At 34.4% G+C, this 22,218-nt stretch overlaps 1 protein-coding gene across 1 annotated transcript in view; it reads left to right on the top strand.

The window, feature by feature from the left end:
- The first annotated feature begins 13,517 nt into the window (after positions 1 to 13,517).
- Positions 13,518 to 22,218, top strand: part of Ten-a (Teneurin-a transmembrane protein) — a 38,304-nt gene continuing 29,603 nt past the window's right edge. The window contains exon 1 of the mRNA XM_089704519.1: positions 13,518 to 13,910. Coding sequence (XP_089560645.1) covers positions 13,783 to 13,910 — 128 coding nt within the window. The 5' untranslated portion in view covers positions 13,518 to 13,782. The remainder of the gene's footprint in view (positions 13,911 to 22,218) is intronic.

The following is a 22,218-nucleotide window of genomic DNA, read 5'->3' as shown; positions in this document are numbered from 1 at the left end:
ATCGGTGGTTTAGTCGCGTGGGCGTTAGCCGAACTCGTCGGAAAAATAGTGAAAGTCAAACGATTTGTAACACAAAAATTTTAGTATTTACCGAAAGCCCATAAAAAAGAAGTAGGCGGTAGTGTCATGCCATACTTTTCCGGTGTGACTTACAGCCCGCCATACCGACGCGAATATGTTGATTTAAATAAAACAATTATTCAACCATTTGTACCAGGCTAACTTTTGCACAGGTAACCATCGTCGTGCAGCCATTTACGAAAATCGCCATGCCATACTTTTCGGACGATTCCAAATGGTCGCCATACCGCCGAAAATCTGCAAAAAAAATTTATTTCGCCAAACTTTTTGTACCAGTATTGCATTTGGATTTTTGGAGAGTATTTGATAAAATGTGACCATTATTATATTTGCCATACTTCTAGTAGGGGGAAAAAGTGCTGTCATACTTGAAAAATTAATTTAGTATTAATTTATATAAGTGAAGATTTCCAACACCTAGATCTTTGAAATTTTGCATTTATATTCTTTGATCCTCAAACTTCCAGGAAAAATAAGTGCCATACTGTTACAAATCGTTTGACTTTCCCTATTTTCCGACGAGTTCGACTAACGCACACGCGACTAAGCCGCCGGTACCAGCGTTCACTCCATCATTTTTATTTTTGTCATTGCGTACTAAGAACCCTGTAGAACCGCCATCCTGTTACAAATGACTCGAAATTTTGTGTCAGTATCTCCCGGTCTATCAGTATCGTTATTTATCTGCCGTCACTAAATCTTTCTGCTCGGAACAGCGGCACAGTGTAAAATTCGCTTAGAATACGTGTGAATATATTTTACACCTGTGTACTCGCAACATACTAGAGTTTCACGATGACTGGGGAATAATGCATAAGAAATTCGTCAACATCTCTCCCTTGTCGAACTTAGTTTTGTTCACACATGCCGTGTTTATTCAAGCGAAGTTTACCAACTCCAGATTAAAACGACAAAATTCCCTGATTTTAAGAAATGTTATTAAATTGTTTGTTTGCTTTTATAGCATTTCTTAATGGGCAATGAAATTGATGTCGATGAAATTCAATTAAACTACATAACAGGTATAGGTACCTAGAGCCTAGAGGTAAGAGATAATGCATTATAGACGCTATACTATGTTAGAAATTAAATCAATTATATAGTAAAATAATCTGTAGACTTAGTTAGATATTAATAAACTTAGTTAGATCCAAACTCAAAAAAGTACTTTATTACAAAAAAAAAATTACAATCTGAAATAAAGATCCTTCGTCCACTTTTCGAACTACATACATACACCTACATATTAAAGCAGACATTTAAAACGAAAAGCCAGACGGTAAAAATATCAAACGAGTTCAACGACATTTACATAATAAGTTAGTATTTCATGGTGATTATCTTGTAATCGGACAGTAGGTATACCCTCGTGTGCAAGCGTCAGTGACAAACATCGTTCATGGATTGCTTTTATGCGACGTCATGCACTGTCAATAGAGACGCTTCGGTCGTGGTTCCATCGATCGTCCATTTTGTTTTCTTTTGTTTTCGAAATGATTAAATTCCCCGATAATATTGTTTTGAATGGAATTTTTAATACTTTCGGAATGAAAAAAATATTAACGACTAACTAGAGCTCTATTTCTAGTGTACCAGGTTGCTTATCCGACAAATACAAGATTTTAAATTTAATTTATCATACCCCTGCTTGCTTTCTTTTCCCCTGCTTAGGGAAAAGGTACAAAAACTGATCCAATACGAAATTAATCGTGAAAAAGTGATCAATTCCATGAAAAACGTTGCCGTTTAAAAATAAATTAAACAAAAGCTGCCTCAGAATATTATATAATTATTATTCATAAAGATATTAAAATAACAATGACCCCAAATTTTTAATCCTCTGCACCTTATTCATGTTTCTGTCAATTCGATTACGTTAAGAGGCTTAAAATATAACAAATTCAATCTACACGAAAAACAAAATTACTTGTTAGATAGCTGTCATAAGTACGCGTCGGTTGAAGTAGATTAGTAAACACAATAGTCAGTGAAGTTTTCGAATAAATACGGAGGCGATCAGATCGAAACGAAGACAATACTTGCGGTGCGGCAGCGGGTATAGGGGAGCTATTTGTATGCGTAATAGAGGATCGAATTTCGTATTTGTTCGTGGAGTCGTTAACAGCACCTTCACGGTTGTTTATAAAGAAAACCAAACCCTTTAGCTAGAGCAGGGGGAGGCAAGACGCGGGGTGGTCGGCGAGTGGGTCCTACCCTGTAAAACAACCAGATATCAAAATAAACTTGATACGAACATTACAGTTATGGTTACGCAGGCTACACCAATTAGTTAAATTAAAATAATGTTTCATGCTTTAACCAAGAACAGTTCCATTGTTTCTTTCATAAAAGGGACTTTAATGCTCAGATAAAGCAATACAACTCATGATAATGTAAAAAAGGATGTTTTAGCTAAGATGGACTGAAGTTGACGCAACAGAGAAAACCCTCTGTGTTTTATCTCGACAGCATAAAATAAAAAATAAACTCGTTTTGTTAAAGCTTTGTATGCAACGTTTACAAATCAAAAGTAAAGGGACGTAAATACGTAACACTTGAACCTTATGTTGACTTTTAAAACGAAAAACAAAAGCCGTTCAGTACAGTCGTATCTTCGCTTCACGTTTCACATACTCGCGATTCACGTTGAAAGTGCCCGCGTTTATGGAATTTAAGTATACGAACAAGTCTTGTACAAGGAGGTTACATACCAAAAAGTCGATAGCGCGTGAAGCAAAGTCACGCGCGGAGGATTTTGTGCCCACGTCCCGCCCGTCTGTACGCTCGCTTTGCTTGGTCCTTAAGCTCTTCGAGACTCACCACTCATAAAGCTAACCGCACAACCATACGTACACGATACAATCATTGTATCTTGTAGATCATTTTTTAATCTTACTGGTTCAGGCTTTCCCATGTATTCTGATTAACTCAAAGTATTATTTAAACTTGTGTAAATTTACATACTATTACGATACATAATAATGACATTAAATTGTTTTCCTTAAGTTTTATAAAAGCTCATCATGGCCAGTTAAACTTTTTTTATTTCAAATTACCCTTTGACATGTAGTTCTTGGATTTAAAACCGAATCAAACAATTTAAAATACATTTAAAACAATCTGATTCCGGACACGAATGAAATATACCTCATTATTCTAATCGTCTTGAATGACAACATCTAAATTATGTCATTATGTAAATTCAACATCTTATCTACACTATCTTTAATGATTTTAAGATTGCGTAACTATAACATAACATATTTTAGGCAATATTATGTCTATAAACATTTATAGTAGCAGTAATGTTGATGATCTCTTGTTACATACTCTTTCTTTTTAATTGCGTTGGGTTTTAGACGAAATGTTCGTAAAACATAATATTTTCCTATCGTTATTTTGTTAGAGTTTTAGAAAGCTTTAGTTAGATTTGTAAAATTAGTCTTTACCTCTTTACGATTGATTGATGACTAATTCGAAATAATTATTTATAATCCTACTCATAATTGGTTAATATTTTCAGAAGTTTGTGACAATATTTTTTTTTATATGAATGTGGACTACAAAGCTCTTGAAAGGTTTGACGCAACAACTACTTGACCGATTTGGCTAAAATTTACTATTCAAATAAATGATGCCCCCGAATAAAATATGGTCGAATATTGTAGTGTACTTACTACACGAGAATGTTCGCGGGTTAAATAAAAATAATTTTATATTAAATATCGGTAATTAGCGTCTAATATTTGATTCATATTCATAATAATCGTCAAGTTACACTTTTTTAAATAACAGATTTAAATAAAATACAACAAATAAGATAATTTAGACTTACTATAAGGGATTGTTCCTGCAAAAAACTCTAGTAGATAAGTAGATAGGTATTTGATTACCTAGTTTTATATATTACATACCTTTTTTATTTAAATTTTTTTATTTAAATTATTAATCCCAGATTGTTCTCAAGAAACCAAGCAATCAAATACAAATTTCGCTTTCACACATAAAACATAATTCGTCGATAATTCATATATCTTTACAATCACAAAATTCAATTTGAAGGAATTTTAAACGCGCTATAATAAATTGATAACATATTGTTGTATAACATCTTCAAATTTATTGAAATGTATATAAAATGCAAATAACGGCGGTATCTCCCACGCAACAATAGCCGAGGGCTATGGGGAATATGAAAATAAGGGAATGTTTATTAAAATATGCATAATATTGGACCGATCATAAACGAGTCGGTCGTCAAACTGTCGAATAAAGCTGTATTAATTTGTAAACTAAATGACCTTAAACATTCAATGATTCACCGATTTTGACAAACAATATACCGTTTCGTTTTAAAGATCTGCTCTTGTACATTGTAAACATTTCTTTAGGAGCTTTCTGAAAATATTTTTCTCTGCTTTATTCCACAAGGTCGCTTTTGCTTGGACCGGGCACGTTTGTGCCATTTATTCTCCTTATGGAAGAAAAGAAAATCAGAAAAAAGATGTCAAGGTCGACAAATAATGTAATGATATAAATTAATTTATGCTTGCTGTTACAAATTTAGAATACAATTGCGAATGGAAACAATCATATTAATTACACTGTCGACCTTAATATTAAATGACGATCTCATTACGTTTAAAACAATTCCTATTATGTTGCTAATGTTCGAAAATTGAAGTAATTGAAATTGTTAATTTATTTTGCTTAGAATGAGTTTTAGGGCAGTAATACAGCTTTGCATACGTGGTGTCAAGATCACGTCGGCGTAGCGTCGCGCCACCGCCGCGGGTGACACGCGCCTTCCCTCCGGCGCCCGCCTCCTGCACCCCCGCGACCATCCTCCTACCCCCTACAACCCTCGCACCACGCATGCTCCAATTATAATCTCCTTAGTGATGTTCCATGTCGATGAAAGTATTTTATTAAACAATAATTAATAACGACCTCGCAACGTTAAGCTTTTCATATTTCTTAAAATGCTATATAGAAAAATGTTATTTTGTGTAACATAGGATAAATCTACTTTAAGTTACTATATTATTTTTAGTAAAAGCAAATTACAGAAATGAACCCTCAGATAATTCGCAAAAGCTGTTACAATGAAGTGTGACCGCGATCCAAGATCGTAGAATCTCGACATGAGATAGGGCGGCATTATCTGGTCGCACAGAATGCGCGCGCAATGGCGTCGCGAGGAGGGCATCAAATCGCCTGCGGAGGGCGATCGGTCCGCGCGTGTTTCCGCTGTGCCCGCACGGTCACTCGGCACAACACCTCCGACGGTGAGAGGTTCACTTGGTGCTCGTCGCGCTGCGCGGTCACTGACCGATACGGTGTCGACCTCCGCCCTTACGACCCGCCACGGACGCCTTACCACCTAAGCTTTGCATTGCCAGGTAGCTAGCGTGATACCTAGCAATACAATATAGGTGCTTACACCCTAATCGTGTGTCCGACTTTAATTTGTTTTTTATCGCTTTCGGTGTTTATTGTTTTCCTAAATGTGCGCTCTAATAATACACCTCTATGTCGTGACTGAACTGTGTATATGCCGTGTTTGCGGGACAAATTGACGTATCGGCATGGCGTGAGTTTTGACCTAATAACTGACCCAATTTTTGCATGAATGACTCTAATGATATTTGTCAGATGACGTGTATTTTACACATCTTTATACTTCAAACATAAAATGAAAAACAAATAAACAAAAATATTGAAATGGACACGTTTAGCCATGTTTTAATGTTTACACAAGCACAAGTGGAACTATTTTATATTCTTTTAAAATTGCAAAATTAGTTGCAAGATTCATATCTTCCAATTTTATACAAAGAATTCAGTATAAATGCATATTTTATCAAAGATGTAATAATTAAGATAATAATCTGTTTAACTCATTGGGTTACGTCATCGGCATACCGTACCCAAACTAAATTTGCCTGTAGGTACACTATAATCTTCTTGGTTTCAATTATCTTTCTATTAGATTAATATAGTTCATACATATCCATAATTTACTTAAAAATTAACTCACAGAATCCATTAAGTAATAAACGAAATTAATGTATTTTTTATTTCGTAAAATCTCTTTCATACATCATATCTTCTGCATTGTAAAAACCTCACAATAGTGCAGCAATAGAATCATAAAGCAGTAGAATCCGCGATTTAATGACTAATTAAAATTGAAAAACATCAACCCATTACACGAAATTTTTAGTAAGGATAAAAAAAACAAGTAAGGAATGTTCCAACGGGTTGATTTTTGATCGTGCTCTTAGATATTCTAATCGCCCGTCCGTGGGCTGTTTCTTTTTGTAATCCCGTATAACACGTGCTTAGAACCAAATTATTATTGCTTCGGGAAATTTATAAGAGAATTTCTCAAGATTAATCGAACAGATAAAAGCTGTAGCATTATTAATCGATCAAAATTCGTATCTTACGATTACCTATTAATACATTAATATATACTTACATTTTTTGTCAGCTTACCTTTCTCGTATTAGTTATACTTAACGATTATTTTAAAGTAAAGGCGTAAAAAATTATTTACATTGTACATTTATAATTGAATTTATATATCTTCTCTCTATTAAGAATTGTCGTTTCTATGATATTTATTTATTATTTGTTTTTAGTAGATAGATAACCATTAAAACTACAAACGCATTCTTTATTGAGTTATGTAGAGATAAATAATTCAGAAACTCTATGTTGTTATTAATGTCGTTCAAAATTAGCTCTATAAACGTTAAAACGACGTTAGAAACTGTTTTTAATTTGAAAATTGACACTTTCATGTAGGTACTGTAGTATACTTAATACTAAACATTAATAATATGGAAATACTAGAATCTAGAAGATAGAATAGACAAAATGCATATACCTATATGTTGTCTTCGTTCAATTCAATACTTTTAGGGTTATCTTTGTATCTTCATTGTCTATATCAAATTACATAGTATAAAATTATATCATTCATTCTGAGGTTTTGAGATAAATTTCATTTGATTATTTTAAAAGCAATAAAACATGAAAATAAATTGCAACAAGTAATACTGTTGGACTATTAAAAAATACCTACTTTCGTCTTTAACAACCATATTATCATGTAACAATGTTAAAAGATTTAAACTTACTGTACACCATAATGATGCCTGTAATGTTATGCCCTATTATGGTAAATAAAAGCAATGTAACACTAAAAAGCTATTTAAAGGTCTGCGGAAACATAAAGTACGGAAAGGATGCTCTTTTTACGACTTTCACGAAAAAGATAATGGACCTAAACGAAACTATGTTTATGTTCCATGGTTGCCGGATAAATCTAGAGGTGGTTAGATGAGTTTTGTGCCTCACTTTTTAACTTTAAATATTATTTTTTATTCTCCTTATTATTTCAATTATATCCGTCAGTTTATATACGATGTACATTAGTGCGTTGAGTAGTAATTTGATTGAAGATTAACATTTCTTATCGCTAAGCATCCTTAAACATTTTTAAATAAAATACGTAAGATTTAATTACACGTACTTTTAAAATAGATGACGAAAGATTATAAATTTCATTGGCATTATTTATTTCAAGTAGGAAATGATACAAAGCGTTCATTGTAAAATACATTGCAACTAGTTACAAATTAATTTCTAATGCATTTACTTGACACAAACATAAACATAGAAACTTAGCACCATTTGAATTATTTGCTATTTCCTGTGAGAACCATTGCTCAGAAATAGTTTGAGTTTGCATTAAAATAATCTAGTTTCATCGCCTGACGCTGCAATGAATTACGACTAGAAATTCTACAACGCTTTTTGTTTATTGCCAATATTAAATTATATTCAATATTCTCAGTCACTTATAGAACGTTTAATAAATATAAAATATACAACTATACATATATAAACCTAGCTATGTGTTTATTGTCAATTTCAAAGTTGCAATGTTGTTAATGAAACTTTTTCTATTTAATGAAAATATGAACATAAATTATTTATTACCTACACACCCATCGTGAAAACTGTCTAAATATTGTTTTATGAACGAGTAATGTAAATATAATTTCGAAACTTAAAAATAATACCTTTTTTGTAATCTACTATCAAAAAGAAGCACAAATAAAGACATAATTTATTTGAAAATAGGACAGTGTTGTTTTCCCGAGCTGACAATGAACGTTGTTTCGGGCTGAAACATTGCCAGTTAGCTATCAGATAATTTAATGTCCAGGTAACTGCAAAACATAATTTAATTAGTCACCGGCTAGATAATTTATTCAACAACCAAACGCTATGCGTTTAGTCCGTAACGTAAACAAGAACCTGTTTGCGATACATTAACGGCAACTTGAACCCGGACCCGACGTCAATTAACTTCGACTTATTCCCGCAATTATATGCTCAAACTAAATTGGTGGAAAATTCGTCGATAGTTAATGGCTCCACTAATACTTTACCGTGACATGATGGAGCTCGCTTCGAGAGCTGCGCGTTCACACGCCTGTGATTATCGGTTTGTTGGACGGAATATTGCAACCTCAAGTGGACGCTGACAGATCAAGTGCATGAAATATTACATTTTTTGCTTCAAGGTACTTGATTTGACCCGAGTGTAAAAATGGCTTAAATTAAATATTCTAAAAAAGTCTTCAAAAATAAATTACCTAGTACTTTTCTAATGAAATCTATAAATATCCTGCAAATACAGTTCCAAATAGAAGTGAAGGAAATAAAATACAGTCTTCATATTAAATATTAATATATCACATTATGTATTTCATTGTAAACATATGAACAATGACCATATTGTTTTTAATAACTCAGGCCCCGGAATCACAGACACAATAGAAAATCTATTGTGTCGTAGACCGATCGGGCCGTTCGGGGCTCAATGGGTTAAAGTCCAAATAAAGAACACTGCGACCAGAATAAATCCTTTAAAAGCTGTGGTTAAAATCAATTAAATTTAATGATAAACTGTTTTTCCATTTGTATTGGTGCGGTAAAAGCTTGATTGTTTTAATGGGAATTCCTTCACTATCATTTGCCCTTTGTTTTTATATTCGTAGGTGACGTCACGTGTCACGAATGAATACGGACACATTGTTTGCCAGCGCTGGCCTAATGTCCTCGGCTAATGTGACGGTGGTCCGACAAGAGGACAATTTCCGGGCTCGCCCCTACCTTCCCGAAATTATGTACTAGAAACAATTCCCATGCGGTAATCATTAATGACACTGCGACAATCAACTTTAATACAAAGTCAACTTCAAACAGCTTTTACTACTTTAATAATGACATATTTGAAATTGGTGTCTGCTTTTTACTTGCTATGGTCAGAGGATACGTACCATAAATTATACAAATTTCCTCGTTTTGTATTCTCTGTGATGTAACTTTTACATATTATATGAAAACTTAAAGATACAAGAGCTTTAACTATAAAATAATAATCATTCCTTAGTCTTAGAACCTCTCAAACTGTGATCAAATATTGAGAACCTATTAACAAATAGATTGATTATAAATTGTAAAGACTGTATAAAAATACTAAAACTATAAAACTACTAATAACATTCTAGTAGATCCATTATCAGAAGCTATCACTCACGTCGTAACTCGTAAGACAAAAGTTCATTTGGTGTCAAATGCAGGACTAATGACAAATTAACCGTTTAATGTCGTTGAATGGTGACTCAAATAAAAACTCTCAAAGTAAAGTACGTTGAGTGCTTTTATCTCGGAGCATTTTGCGGAGTCCGCGAAATGTTTTAAGAAAAACGAAGTATGATCTAAGTCGCACGCGGCCCCTTTCAAAACAACAACGTCCGCTTCTGTCGGATGTCATGGAGCTCGCATCGCTTTTGATCTCTTCTTATAAAACCCATCATATGTCAAATTAGAAACCAATTTACTTTATAGTCAATTTTGTCCCTCGTAGCGATTAATATAGCAATTTTTAACATCAGGAATAAGAAGTATGGGTCATTTTTCATTTTTTTTGTGATTTCCTTTTGTCTTCAAAAATAGTAATTTTAAACCAAAAAATAGTTAACTAACACAAAATTTTAAACTAATTGAGCCACAATACAAAAAACGCTGAAAAGCTTGTATTGAAGCTTTAAAAAAAAATAATTCGCACGCGAATATATTTTTCTCCCACGACAATTACATTAAATAATGTGTGCAGCAAATCACATACTCCGAAATGAGGCATAAAATGTTAGAGCAGGAGCTTGGGAACGGGAGTACGTAATTACCCGTCGAGAATGCGGCCGAGTCCTGCGGCCGGCCAGCCTCCGACCGTCTGAACTAGGAATAAAGTGCTCGTTCCGTGCCCTTAACTCGTTAATTACACTTACAAATAGAAATCATACAGCGCACTTTGCACTTGTAGTACTTAACGGTAATTTTTTTACAAAATATGTTCAGTTTTCCTAAAGCTTCGAAAATATTACTATGTATTATTTTTTTTTTTTATTTAAGAGCTTGTTTATCAATGTTTATTTTAATTTGTCCAAAGCGACCATCAATATAAATCAATACCAAGCACAGTGAGACTATTAAAATATGGATCATAACGTCAATCCCTCAGTCACGCCTGTATGTTTTTTGTAAAGCGTTCATTGTATGAACAAAGTACATATTATGTTGAAGTGCTCGACTCCTCAGGGCATCTATTAAGCAGACAGGAATCGTTTCCCACAGCCCGCGCTCGCCTCGTCACGGAATCAATATCGTCTTTTTTTATTAGAACATGCACTACATACACATACTCGATCTAGCAAACGAAGGGTGTCTAGCGTCACTTTTAGAACACAAGAAATTACTTCAATTAATCGAATTTTGATCTGAACGACACGTGTTTCTAATGACTCACGACTCTCTATTTCATTAAAATCTGTTTAAAGATGATTTAAAACAAAAATTATTAATTCTCTTCTTAACAAGTACTCATATAGGTAATTTAATTTCATATTTATTGAACATTTTAGGGCTGTCCAAACAATTATAGATACTACAAACAAGTAGAAGTCTGACTTCCAAAACAAATTTATTTTTAAATGCCCCTAATATGGTAAAGGAACCGCAGATGTCACGTGTGAAGATAGTCATTGACATTTTTACGAGACGAAACTCCAAACCTTTACGCCAATTAAAATAGCTGGGTAATTTTTTGTAGCGGAGCAACAGCAGCGACGGATGTCGAAATTTATTTGGGTCAGAATGATTAATTTGTTACAAAGAAATTATTTTAATAATAGCGTAAATACTGAGAGAAATGTTTTCATTGCTCGTCTCTTACAAAGTTCATGGATCTTAAAATGTAAACAGTACAGTATTAATTGCTGCAGTGTTATTGTGCAGCATTGTTCGTACAACAAGCTGGCAACTGAGCTTGAATTGTTTACTGGCTATAATAAACCTATTTATAATACATTTGATAAATTACTTCGCTACTCGTCTACATTTTAACACTAAAGAATGAAAAAACTATTTTATTAAACAAGTTTAGCTCTATATTTACCTCTGCTACAATTTTTTATATAGTTTAGAGCATCTAATTAGTTTCTAAAATAAAAATAAACTTAAAATACTGTTTCAGAAAAAAATGTAGAGTAAGCTGATATGATATTTTTAATAATTTTCATAAATAAATAAAATTATTCATTACAAAAAGTCTAAAACGTAATTACAAATACATATTATACTCACCCATAACCAATAAACAAAGCTAAGGCTCAATTTGGATAGTTTTCAATTAGCTCCACGCCATAAGCTTCATAATTACTCCCATCATTACGTTACATGAAAGATGTTCTGTTCTAAACTCAATACTCATGACATGTAACAGTGCACACATCGAATATAAGCGATGCAAGTTCAAGCACATAACAGGACCCCACACATCAGGTCAGAAATAAATCAGAGTTGTCGATGGGAAAACGATCGATGTAATGTGGACCGTTTCCTCGTTGCCTTTTAAGCAAACTAGCGACTACGGCATGAGATATAACCGTACCCTAACGATAAGCCTGCCATTAATTCATACGGTCCAAGAATGTGTATAGAATACGGGATACGAGGATAATACAAAGTTATTCTATTGTAAAACAAAAAACTTGTGTTCGATTAATATGTTATTTAAATATTTAATTTAGACGTAATTTCATCTTTAAACAAAGAACGTTTATGACATTAACTCCAACTGAACAAATTTATGTCATTAAAGCTTTACAATCCCTAATCTATGTCTAAACATACTTAAACCTGCCACGCTCCGCTTGTTTTAATTTATTAAACAGGCATTCGGAGACACTTTGACAGCAAGCATGTTTACCCATATGTACGAATATATATGTAAATCTGGTGTTCGTAGCTGCTTAAAAAAATCCGTATGGAAAACTCTGAGCCTCTTTTATATTCTTATTCCTTATCCTTCAGGGATAATTCGGGCCCACAGGATAGGTTTTACATAATTTTGCGACAACCCTTCTATTGGAGGGTCGGTTTTGCGGAGTCACTGTTTGTGTGAATTTTGTGGGTCACATAGGGCGAGCGCCGCTAAATTAACAAACATTCAATAAATCAGTTATGAAATTTTTTAATGGTTAGTGTGTTTAGCTGGCGCGCTTTGAAAACAAATAACCTAGTGAGCATAATGTGGAAGGGTAACGAGAGCACGCCCGTCGCATTCGTCGTGAACAATGTATGAGGGTAATTGTTTGACATGCAAAGCGCTGAGATCAACCAGCCGCCACTCCACCTCGGCGAGGGCGCTGCCATGCCAGTGATATGCTGTCTACACACACCCCACCATACATACATGCTCTCGCTAGAAAACAATCAACTCAACAGTCGAACGGTCGGCCTATGAATTATGTATCAATCCATTTTATGATCACTCGCAAGTTACACTATTGACATAGACCATTTATGATGTATTTTCTGAGAAAATCTATATTTTATGTACCTACTTTATAATTAATGTAATTTGGGCGTTTTATTCAAAATTAACTTCTTCGTCAATAACATCATTTACGTATTTCCTATCTTTATTCCGCTGATCTTATATTTTTCAAGCTTGCAAAAAATACCGGCGTCTTCAAATACACTCAAAAGAATTACACACGCAAAAAGTGCTTTTGTTCACACTTCACACAAAGCATGTTCTATGAAATAAATTTAACCGCATCACGTCATGCCGAAAACGTATAGCTCGGGCCACTATTCATTCCGTTGCGTCGAGTCTATTACTTGCAATATGCCGTATTCCGTATGGCCCGTATTTTTTGTTCGACCATCTATCTAATAACTCGACGAGCTTTTATGGCACCTCAGCGCGGGCGCAAAAAGTTTGAAAGCTAGCGAGGGTCGCGCGGGGCTAAGCTGCAGGGCTCCCCAGTTAGTCGCTGTCTTTCAGCGTGAATGGATGCGTCGTCGAGCGCTCCTAACAATTTAGTAAACAAACACCGAACGCGACTCCACAATCTTATCTATTTCTTTAACAGTCCATAACAACCAAATAAATTCGAATAATGATGAACTCGAACAATTAGACAATCCAGTGATATTATAAAATGATGACGAACGTTCAAATAGTGATATCGTGATGTAAGTGATAAAAGATTAAAAGTGATGTTGGGCTCCCGAGTCTTATAGTTGTGTAGTGGACTTTTGGTCATCAAAATGACGATGAAATCGCTGAAATACAGCGAACGGGACGATATGATGGAGGGCTTCAGTCCCGTGCCTCCACCCCTGCCAAGACGTCAGCCGGTGCGAAACATCTACGCGGAACCCTTCGTAGATCCGAGGTAAGTGTTGACAGTTAACGGACTAATCAACAAAATAAATAACAATGCATGCAATACCTAGATGTTTGGAAAGATAAATAATCAAACAATTTCTTTAACAATATTTTTTACCTAAATTGACTTTATCAAAAAGTAAAACTTCTAACAGTCATCATACAAATTAACTTTCTCTATGTAAATACTAAATACCTTATACCTATAACAGGAATCGAGAAAGAAGATACTTTATAATAGAAATAAATAATGCAACAATACTCTTGAAGTAAGAAAATTGAAAAGCGGTTTCATAAAAGCATTCTTTTCAATAGGTTAGCTCCGCATACTTAAATTACAAAGCTTTTGATGTAACCGATCGCATTTATCTTGACGTGAAACAAATTATCCAGTTAATATTGTGCTTTATGAAATACTAGCGGTCCGCCCCTGCTTCGCCCGTGGTAAATATTTCGCAATAAAAGGTAGCCTATGTTCTTTCTCAGGGTCTAAAGATTATCTGTGCCAAATTTCATCGAAATCGGTCCAATAGTTTATGCGTGAAAACCATACATACATACATACATACAAACCTTTCCTCTTTATAATATTAGTATAGATAATATTATCTTTATACTAAAAGACATTACTATCGAAAATTTTACATTTGGATAAAAAAATTAATTTGGCATTGTTAGTGAATAAATTGCAGTTCGAGAAAAGCAATAGCATCATTTCTCGTTTCAAAATGTTTTATTCATAATTGGAAATACTTGAAAAATTACAGGAAGGATAGAACGAAACGAGGAAATTTCTCATTCAATCGAGTAGTTCGAATCAATTGTCGATACTTGTTTACCTTCCTACCCCAACTTCCAACCGTCCCCTTGTAGTTCTACCCACTCGATGCCTCAAAGTAATAATAAACCGCCTGAAGCCAGAAAACATCCATTTCATATCGCACGACTATATAAACACGACGCGGAAACCCTGCAATTCTCTAAAGACCACATAGCATTATTAAAGTAAGGCCTTACACGAAACTAATTCAGCGACTCTTATTTGGGATATCCTTTGGGGCCGCCCGGGTAACATGCAATAAAATTCTTGGGCTTCTTTACAAATAAATATACTAGAATATGTAAATGCGATTACGAAATTGCTGGCTTCTAATGTTTATGTTTCTTTCATTGATTCTTAATTGTCTGAACATCTTATTTCAACGTACTTAGGTAATCATGCATCTATAACGTTTGATAATTTGGACTTGTTTACTCTTAATTATATTTTATTTCTTTTACGTATGAGGAACTTAAATACGAAAATATAAATTGGTTAGGTATTCAATTTAGCCAAGAATTTAGCAACCACCTTAATGATAGACGAGCAACGGATGCGCGTTTCTATTCTCAATCATAAATCATATTTTTACACTTGGCGCACGTTTGCTAGAGTAAGCATTAAGCAACTTCGAAAGCAGTTAGTGGCATCTGTGACATGCCAATCGCGCTGTGCTTTACTCCGAGAACAGGGCAAGTCGCGTTTATTAAAAGACAAAATGAATAATCTGCACCTGTTATGTGTATGTAATATCTAATAACACTTTGACAATAAATATGCTAAAATATTGTGTACAAGGACTAGCTGTTGGTTCAAAGGATATTGGCTTTTATGAATTAAATAAAAAAGTAGATACATATAGGAAAGTTAAACTACAGAGCTTTTTTTCTTACAAGATAAATGAAAACGGAATAATATCGGGTTATTTCATTACCAAAGTATAATAAACGCATAACTATTTATTATTTACCCTTTAACGACAGCAATTGGACATGCTACAGTGATAATCGATAACGGAATTATTTGACGCCGTATTCCCAGCGTAGAAAAATGTAATTTACTTTACACTGTGTTAACAAGGTTTGAACACAAGCGTAGAACATGTGACGGTTAAGTGCACGCAACAATGGTGGACAGATAGCATCGAGGGGCCCCTCCTTGAAGCCACCGCGCTTAACGATCCGCAAGAAACCTCGACATTATGTGCACGGACTAAACTGTTTGTGGGTCACAAACAAAAATAGGACCATTATCATCAGATGCTAAAGAAATTTATTTATCTTCGCGTTTTCCATCAATTCTTACTTAATATTGGCATTGAATAATTCAGCAATAAACTGCTACGTTAAGTCTTAATCTCCGTTCCCATATCCTCCTTCCCTGTTCATTCTTGTTTCTCATTTCCTATATGTTAACATCCGCGCGTTATAGTACAAAATATGTCTTCATCTATTATCGCTTACCATTGCAATGCAGTTTTCTATTCAAAGACATCTTAAAAAAATCACAGAAAATTTCAATGATTCCGAATCAGGCAATAATATAATTTATTCTGTTCAATGAAAATCAATTTTCTAAGCAATCAGTAACGGACTGAGGATTACGCATGGCTAAATTTCTTATTGATCTTCAAAGACGCGATCAAAATTGTAAGAGGTTTGATATCGAATATTTGGTCATCCGAACGAAAGTTCGCCCAAGCAGGTAATTATGTCCGGATGGGCAAACTGTTCGCACGTAAGAATGATATATTTATCATTATATTGATACTTTATACATGATTGCAATACGCTTATAAGATATTTTAAAGAAATAGATTTTTTGCTTAAAAGCTAGACAAGACTTCTGTGGTAGTTACAACTTTTATTCTTGGCGCTGGAGACGTCAATTAAAATCCAATTACTCACTAAGAGGCGTAAGTTTCAAAATATAATAGGAATGTCGATTATTTTTTATTCTTTTCGTCCGACATTTCATATTTTAATTTAAAAGCTTGTTACAAGCATGAGTAGAATTTTAATTAAATGTGATTATTGGTGCTCATATAATAATAATTAATTAGTCACACAAATATTAATACTTCTTACCTCTATCATCATCTACTTACCTCATCTACTTACCTCGTGGCTATTTTTACCAAATAAGCAATTCTAATATGATATGAGATACTTGAATTTTAGTCTAATGTGCACTTGAAATTGTGAAGCACCTTAAGCTGTATCATATTAATAGGTATAATTAAAGGAAACGCTCCATCAAACCAGTGTCCTAGTGTGGAATATAAGAGGGGCAGGGAACAGAACATATAAACGTGCGGTGCACTTCAAACTGTATTCACCGCTTCTCGATGCAGGAAATTCAATTACCTTCTTATACTTTAATGTACAATATCGACACAATCATTTCATTAGGGAGAATCTTGTCGCTCATAATAACCACACTCGCTCAAACGAACCAATTTGTCCTGTGACGTAATCGACATCTGTTTATACTAACTTTAGGAATCTTTCTCGTTTAATAAATGTCAATGATAAATTCCTGAAAGAGAACTTGTGAGAGTTTTGATTGAAGCAGTATAAATATAAACTTTTACAAGACATTCGTTTTCTTTTATTGATTTTATTATAAGAAAATCAAGAGTAATAATATATAAGTACTCCTTAAGTTAGAAAGATTTGGAGGTAACAAGTATTTTAACGAGGAATAATCTTTAACATTTAACAATTAAGCTCATATTTTTAAAATTTCAACAATTTCTCAAAACATAAATCTAATCAGCCATGTATGATGTTTGGAACAAAGGATAATCCAGGATTACAACAACAATTCCGATGTCACAACGTTGGACGTAAATCTTTCAAGTTGACATCGATCCACAGCATGCATTCCCAAACTATCACACATACAGGGTGTACCAAAAAGTAGTGATGAACGGAAGCTGAGAGGTAGAGGACCTAGAGGGCTATCCGAATCACCCCCATGTATGTTATGCGATTTTTCGTATTTTCGGAGTTATGACGTTTTTTTCAATTTTTCACCTATCGCCGAGTACGATGATATTTTCACTCATGCTGACGTCAATGATTGCGGAAGATGCTTGATTTTTTTTGTGTGCTAAGCTGAAAGATAGGCCAATTCAGTATGGTAACATTTACTATCGTTAGATCTTTGAATGGAATAAAAAAAAGAATTAAATGGCAAGAAAGATAAAATTACCCAGTATGTTCACCACTTCAAGGGCCCGTAAAAAAATAAAATCACATAAAAAAAGTTTTCCGTTTGACTTTTAAAAACTTGCTCTATCTATCAGATAGCTACCCTGAAAATTTCATTTACTTATTCAGAAGGCTTCAATAGAAAAATTTAAATCTAAATGTGGTAAGTGCAAAAATTGAATTAACATGATGATCATTAAAACCAATAAATAGGTGTTTATTTACCAGAAATTTTTAAAATAACCCCGCTGTTGCTCAATGCAAGTGCGACATCACCGTAAAAAGTTGTCTTTTAAATGTCTGAATGCCCTTTTATCATTTTTAATGGTTTCTTCTGCTACTATGAATTTCCGGGTTATTTCGTCCAAATTGTGGCAGTCTCTCGTCTTTGTAGTATCCCCACGGAAAAAATTCAATAGGGTTTATGTCCGGAGACCGAGCAGGCCAGGCTAAAGGGCAAAGATACCCTGAAAGATGGATTGGTCGTTGCAGCCTGCGCATGCGCCGGTGACGCCTGCCTTAAAGCCTGGCCTCTACGGTCCCTCGACCTAAACCCCATTGATTTGTTTCAATGGGAATACTAAAAAGACCTCGGCTACTTGAGAGAATGCCACGATTTGGACGAAATAACCCGGAAATTCATAGTAGCAGAAGAAACCATTAAAAATGATAAAAGGGCATTCAGACATTTAAAAGACAACTTTTTACGGTGATGTCGCACTTGCATTGAGCAACCGCGGGGTTATTTTAAAAATTTCTGGTAATTAAACACCTATTTATTGGTTTTAATGATCATCATGTTAATTCAATTTTTGCACTTACCACATTTAGATTTAAATTTTTCTATTGAAGCTTTCTGAATAAGTAAATGAAATTTTCAGGGTAGCTATCTGATAGATAGAGCAAGTTTTTAAAAGTCAAACGGAAAACTTTTTTTATGTGATTTTATTTTTTTACGGGCCCTTGAAGTGGTGAACATACTGGGTAATTTTATCTTTCTTGCCATTTAATTCTTTTTTTTATTCCATTCAAAGATCTAACGATAGTAAATGTTACCATACTGAATTGGCCTATCTTTCAGCTTAGCACACAAAAAAAATCAAGCATCTTCCGCAATCATTGACGTCAGCATGAGTGAAAATATCATCGTACTCGGCGATAGGTGAAAAATTGAAAAAAACGTCATAACTCCGAAAATACGAAAAATCGCATAACATACATGGGGGTGATTCGGATAGCCCTCTAGGTCCTCTACCTCTCAGCTTCCGTTCATCACTACTTTTTGGTACACCCTGTATACAAAATCCATCACCAACAATTCTTTATACTTATCTCTAGCAGTAAACAAACACTTTTCGTTTGAATAATTTACTCGGTGAGGTGAGGCTCTGAATACAATGACACGACTGTAATAGTTTCCGTTTTGAATAAGAGATGCCTATTGTCTCTCTACAGTATTGATTGAGTTCGTCGTCTCTCTATAGATTGTTAGGCTTGTGTGCCATTCAACATTGTCATGGACTTTCCCATTGACTTTTGTAAAATCTATTGCACAAACAATGTGTCTTTATATTGGTATGAGTAAATAATTCGTCTTTCCAATCAATATTTCATAAAACACGCAAGATAACACGACGCGTTCTTAAGTATTAATAAATTTCTAATTTTAGCCAGCAATATTTCGTCACGTCAACGGTCAAGCCCATGTTGGATCAATGGCACAGACAAGGCAGTATCAGTGAAATCAGTCGCTGTACGTTTATATTTCAGTTGCGTCGGATCGAGAAGCTTATCGGGCCGGGCCATTTTAGCTTTAACCCTTTTAAAATAAACAAACTGTCATACCATCCGAATAAATACAAGCCACGCTTGACACTGCCACCTATAAATATCTGTAATGAATAGGCGGACGCCATGACCGCAGTAATATGTAATGTCGACATATCCTCGTCTGGATTTATTTAAGTCCTTATTTGAATATTTATATTTCGGAAGTTTGTACCGTGTCTTGTTCCCAAAGCAATAAATAAACGAACGTGTATTTATATCCACCTCCTTTATGAATGATGTACATTGTGCATTCTTATTAACAGCTGATTAAATAATTAATTAAATATGATGGATATCTATTATCAAACAGTACATAACAATAAGCAACGTTCACATTTATATTGAAACGCACATTTTTAGTGCGAGTTGGCTAAACAGTGGACCACACAGGATGCCTCCATTTGTCCAAGCTCAGACTCCCCAAGAGATAACAAACGTGTAGTGCAAGCCGCTCTGCTCTCGGCTGCACTTATCTAAACACTTAACTCGCACCATGCACAAACAAAGCTGCCCCAAACTCATTTTTTATAACGAAACGCCGTTCCTTTTACCCTTTAGGACTTCGCGGTACTGCATGCTTCGCGTGTCTAGTGCCTTTGTTTGCGTCCGGAAATTCATGCATTTTACCGCAACGTGAAGTTAAGGAAAGATACATACGTTACCACAAGAATGTCTTTTTCGTTTAATTTACGGCGCAGGACCGCGTAGCACATAAACTAAAAAGGAGAAAGAATTTTCGTGTCCACTTCCACTAGGTCAGCAATAAAACGAATGTTTAACGAGTTCACATCGCACCTTAAAACGTGTGAGACAAAAAAGCTTTTAAGACAAGTACCTTACAAGAAATAAGCTGACGATGAAATCTTTCTAATAATAGTTTTGGTCTTGTCCAAGGTACACGTCACCGGGCGTAACTAACGAATGGCTCGCCCTACAGACCCTAAATACCGAGTCGTAAGTATCAGAGACACGACAGCGGCGGAGGCCGATATCTACAGAGGTTGCCGAACATTACCATAACTCTACCCGAACTATAAACGTAATTAGAGACACCAATAACACTTGGAACACTCGAGATGCCTTCATCTGTTTTGATTTGGCAGGGTTAATGCTCTAGGTCTAGGGCGTGTGTCACACTTTCCTCATCTGTTCCAAGAGAAATTATTTATGCTGCTATAATAATACTTTATTTTTCTTCTAAGTAATAGGAAATTATCAAAATTGCTTTAACTGATAAAGCTACAAACCAAAACATTATTTTCTACATATAAAACTAAAAGCGTCGCTGAACGTGTAAATGTTTAATAGTTCACTAAGACAAGTAAGGTTAGCAATTTAAGTGCTGAGGAAGGAAACCAATGACCCGATACCCTTATCATTTATTTGCTTCGGTCAACCGTAAAGCGAAGCTCCGTGCAAGTTAAGTTTTACTGGTCGATTCGCCCTCCACTTGAAACTAACGACTGCACAATAACAGCGCTTCGAATAATCGATTTGTTTTAAACGTGACCCGGTATTCAATTTAATTAATATTTACACAGCTTTCCAGTCGAGACTTTATTTTAGAGAGCTTATACATAATTCACTCTTTGTTAATAGCAATGAACGGTTAACAATTTTAACGATTGGTTCAAAACGTTTTAATACCTAACATAATAAAGAACAATGTAATAAATGTTATAATAACCATTAAACACATCACTGTGACATTTTGATTTATAAAATTATAGTGTGTAATAAATTGCGGGTTGTTCAAATGGGACGGCGTAATTCCGAAATCGAAACCGACCGTATTTAATTGATAAAATATCGCTCATGGAATTGTCCTTTAATAAATTTCATGGTTCATGAATCGGATATGGGCCAAAAATAGAGATGAGAGAATTGCTCGATATAGTATAATCGTAAAAAGGAATAGCGCAAGGGACAGGCGCAATGTAGTGCAACGGTTAACTCGCGCCCCTTCCCTCGTGGCGCCAATTGTTCAACGAATGTACTCTTAACCATTGCAAATGGAACGTATTTTTCCACTGTTTCTGAATAGAAAATTCATTTCAAGCTATACAGAGCAAACAATTTACTTCATAAAGTATTTAAAACAGAAAATTATAACCTTGTGTATTCATCGTGAATATTGTCAACGCATAATTATTCTTTTTCGTGATATTTATTGCTCTTTTGACTTTTACTTTATGACTATTTTAAAATGCAGCTTTCATTTGAATGTCAAATTCATTAAATACATTATAAATCATTCATTATTTTGTTTCCATCAGGGTTCGATGATAAGGAGCTACTTTAGAAGTTAATATAATATGTATCAGCTATATAATATAGTTTATTATGCCTATGACATAAGTAAAATGCATGAAACATTTTTCTGAACTTAATGGTACATTAAAGTTACTATTAAAAGTTATTATTATAAGACACTAGCTTTTCGCCCGCGG

The sequence above is a fragment of the Colias philodice genome, chromosome 15 (assembly GCF_061535455.1).
Source record: "Colias philodice isolate Cphi_HAF_F1 chromosome 15, ilColPhil1 Martin Lab GWU primary, whole genome shotgun sequence".
Taxonomy (NCBI): Eukaryota; Metazoa; Arthropoda; class Insecta; order Lepidoptera; family Pieridae; genus Colias; species Colias philodice.
Note: the sequence above shows the minus strand (reverse complement) of the source record. Positions and strands in the feature narration are given on the sequence as shown.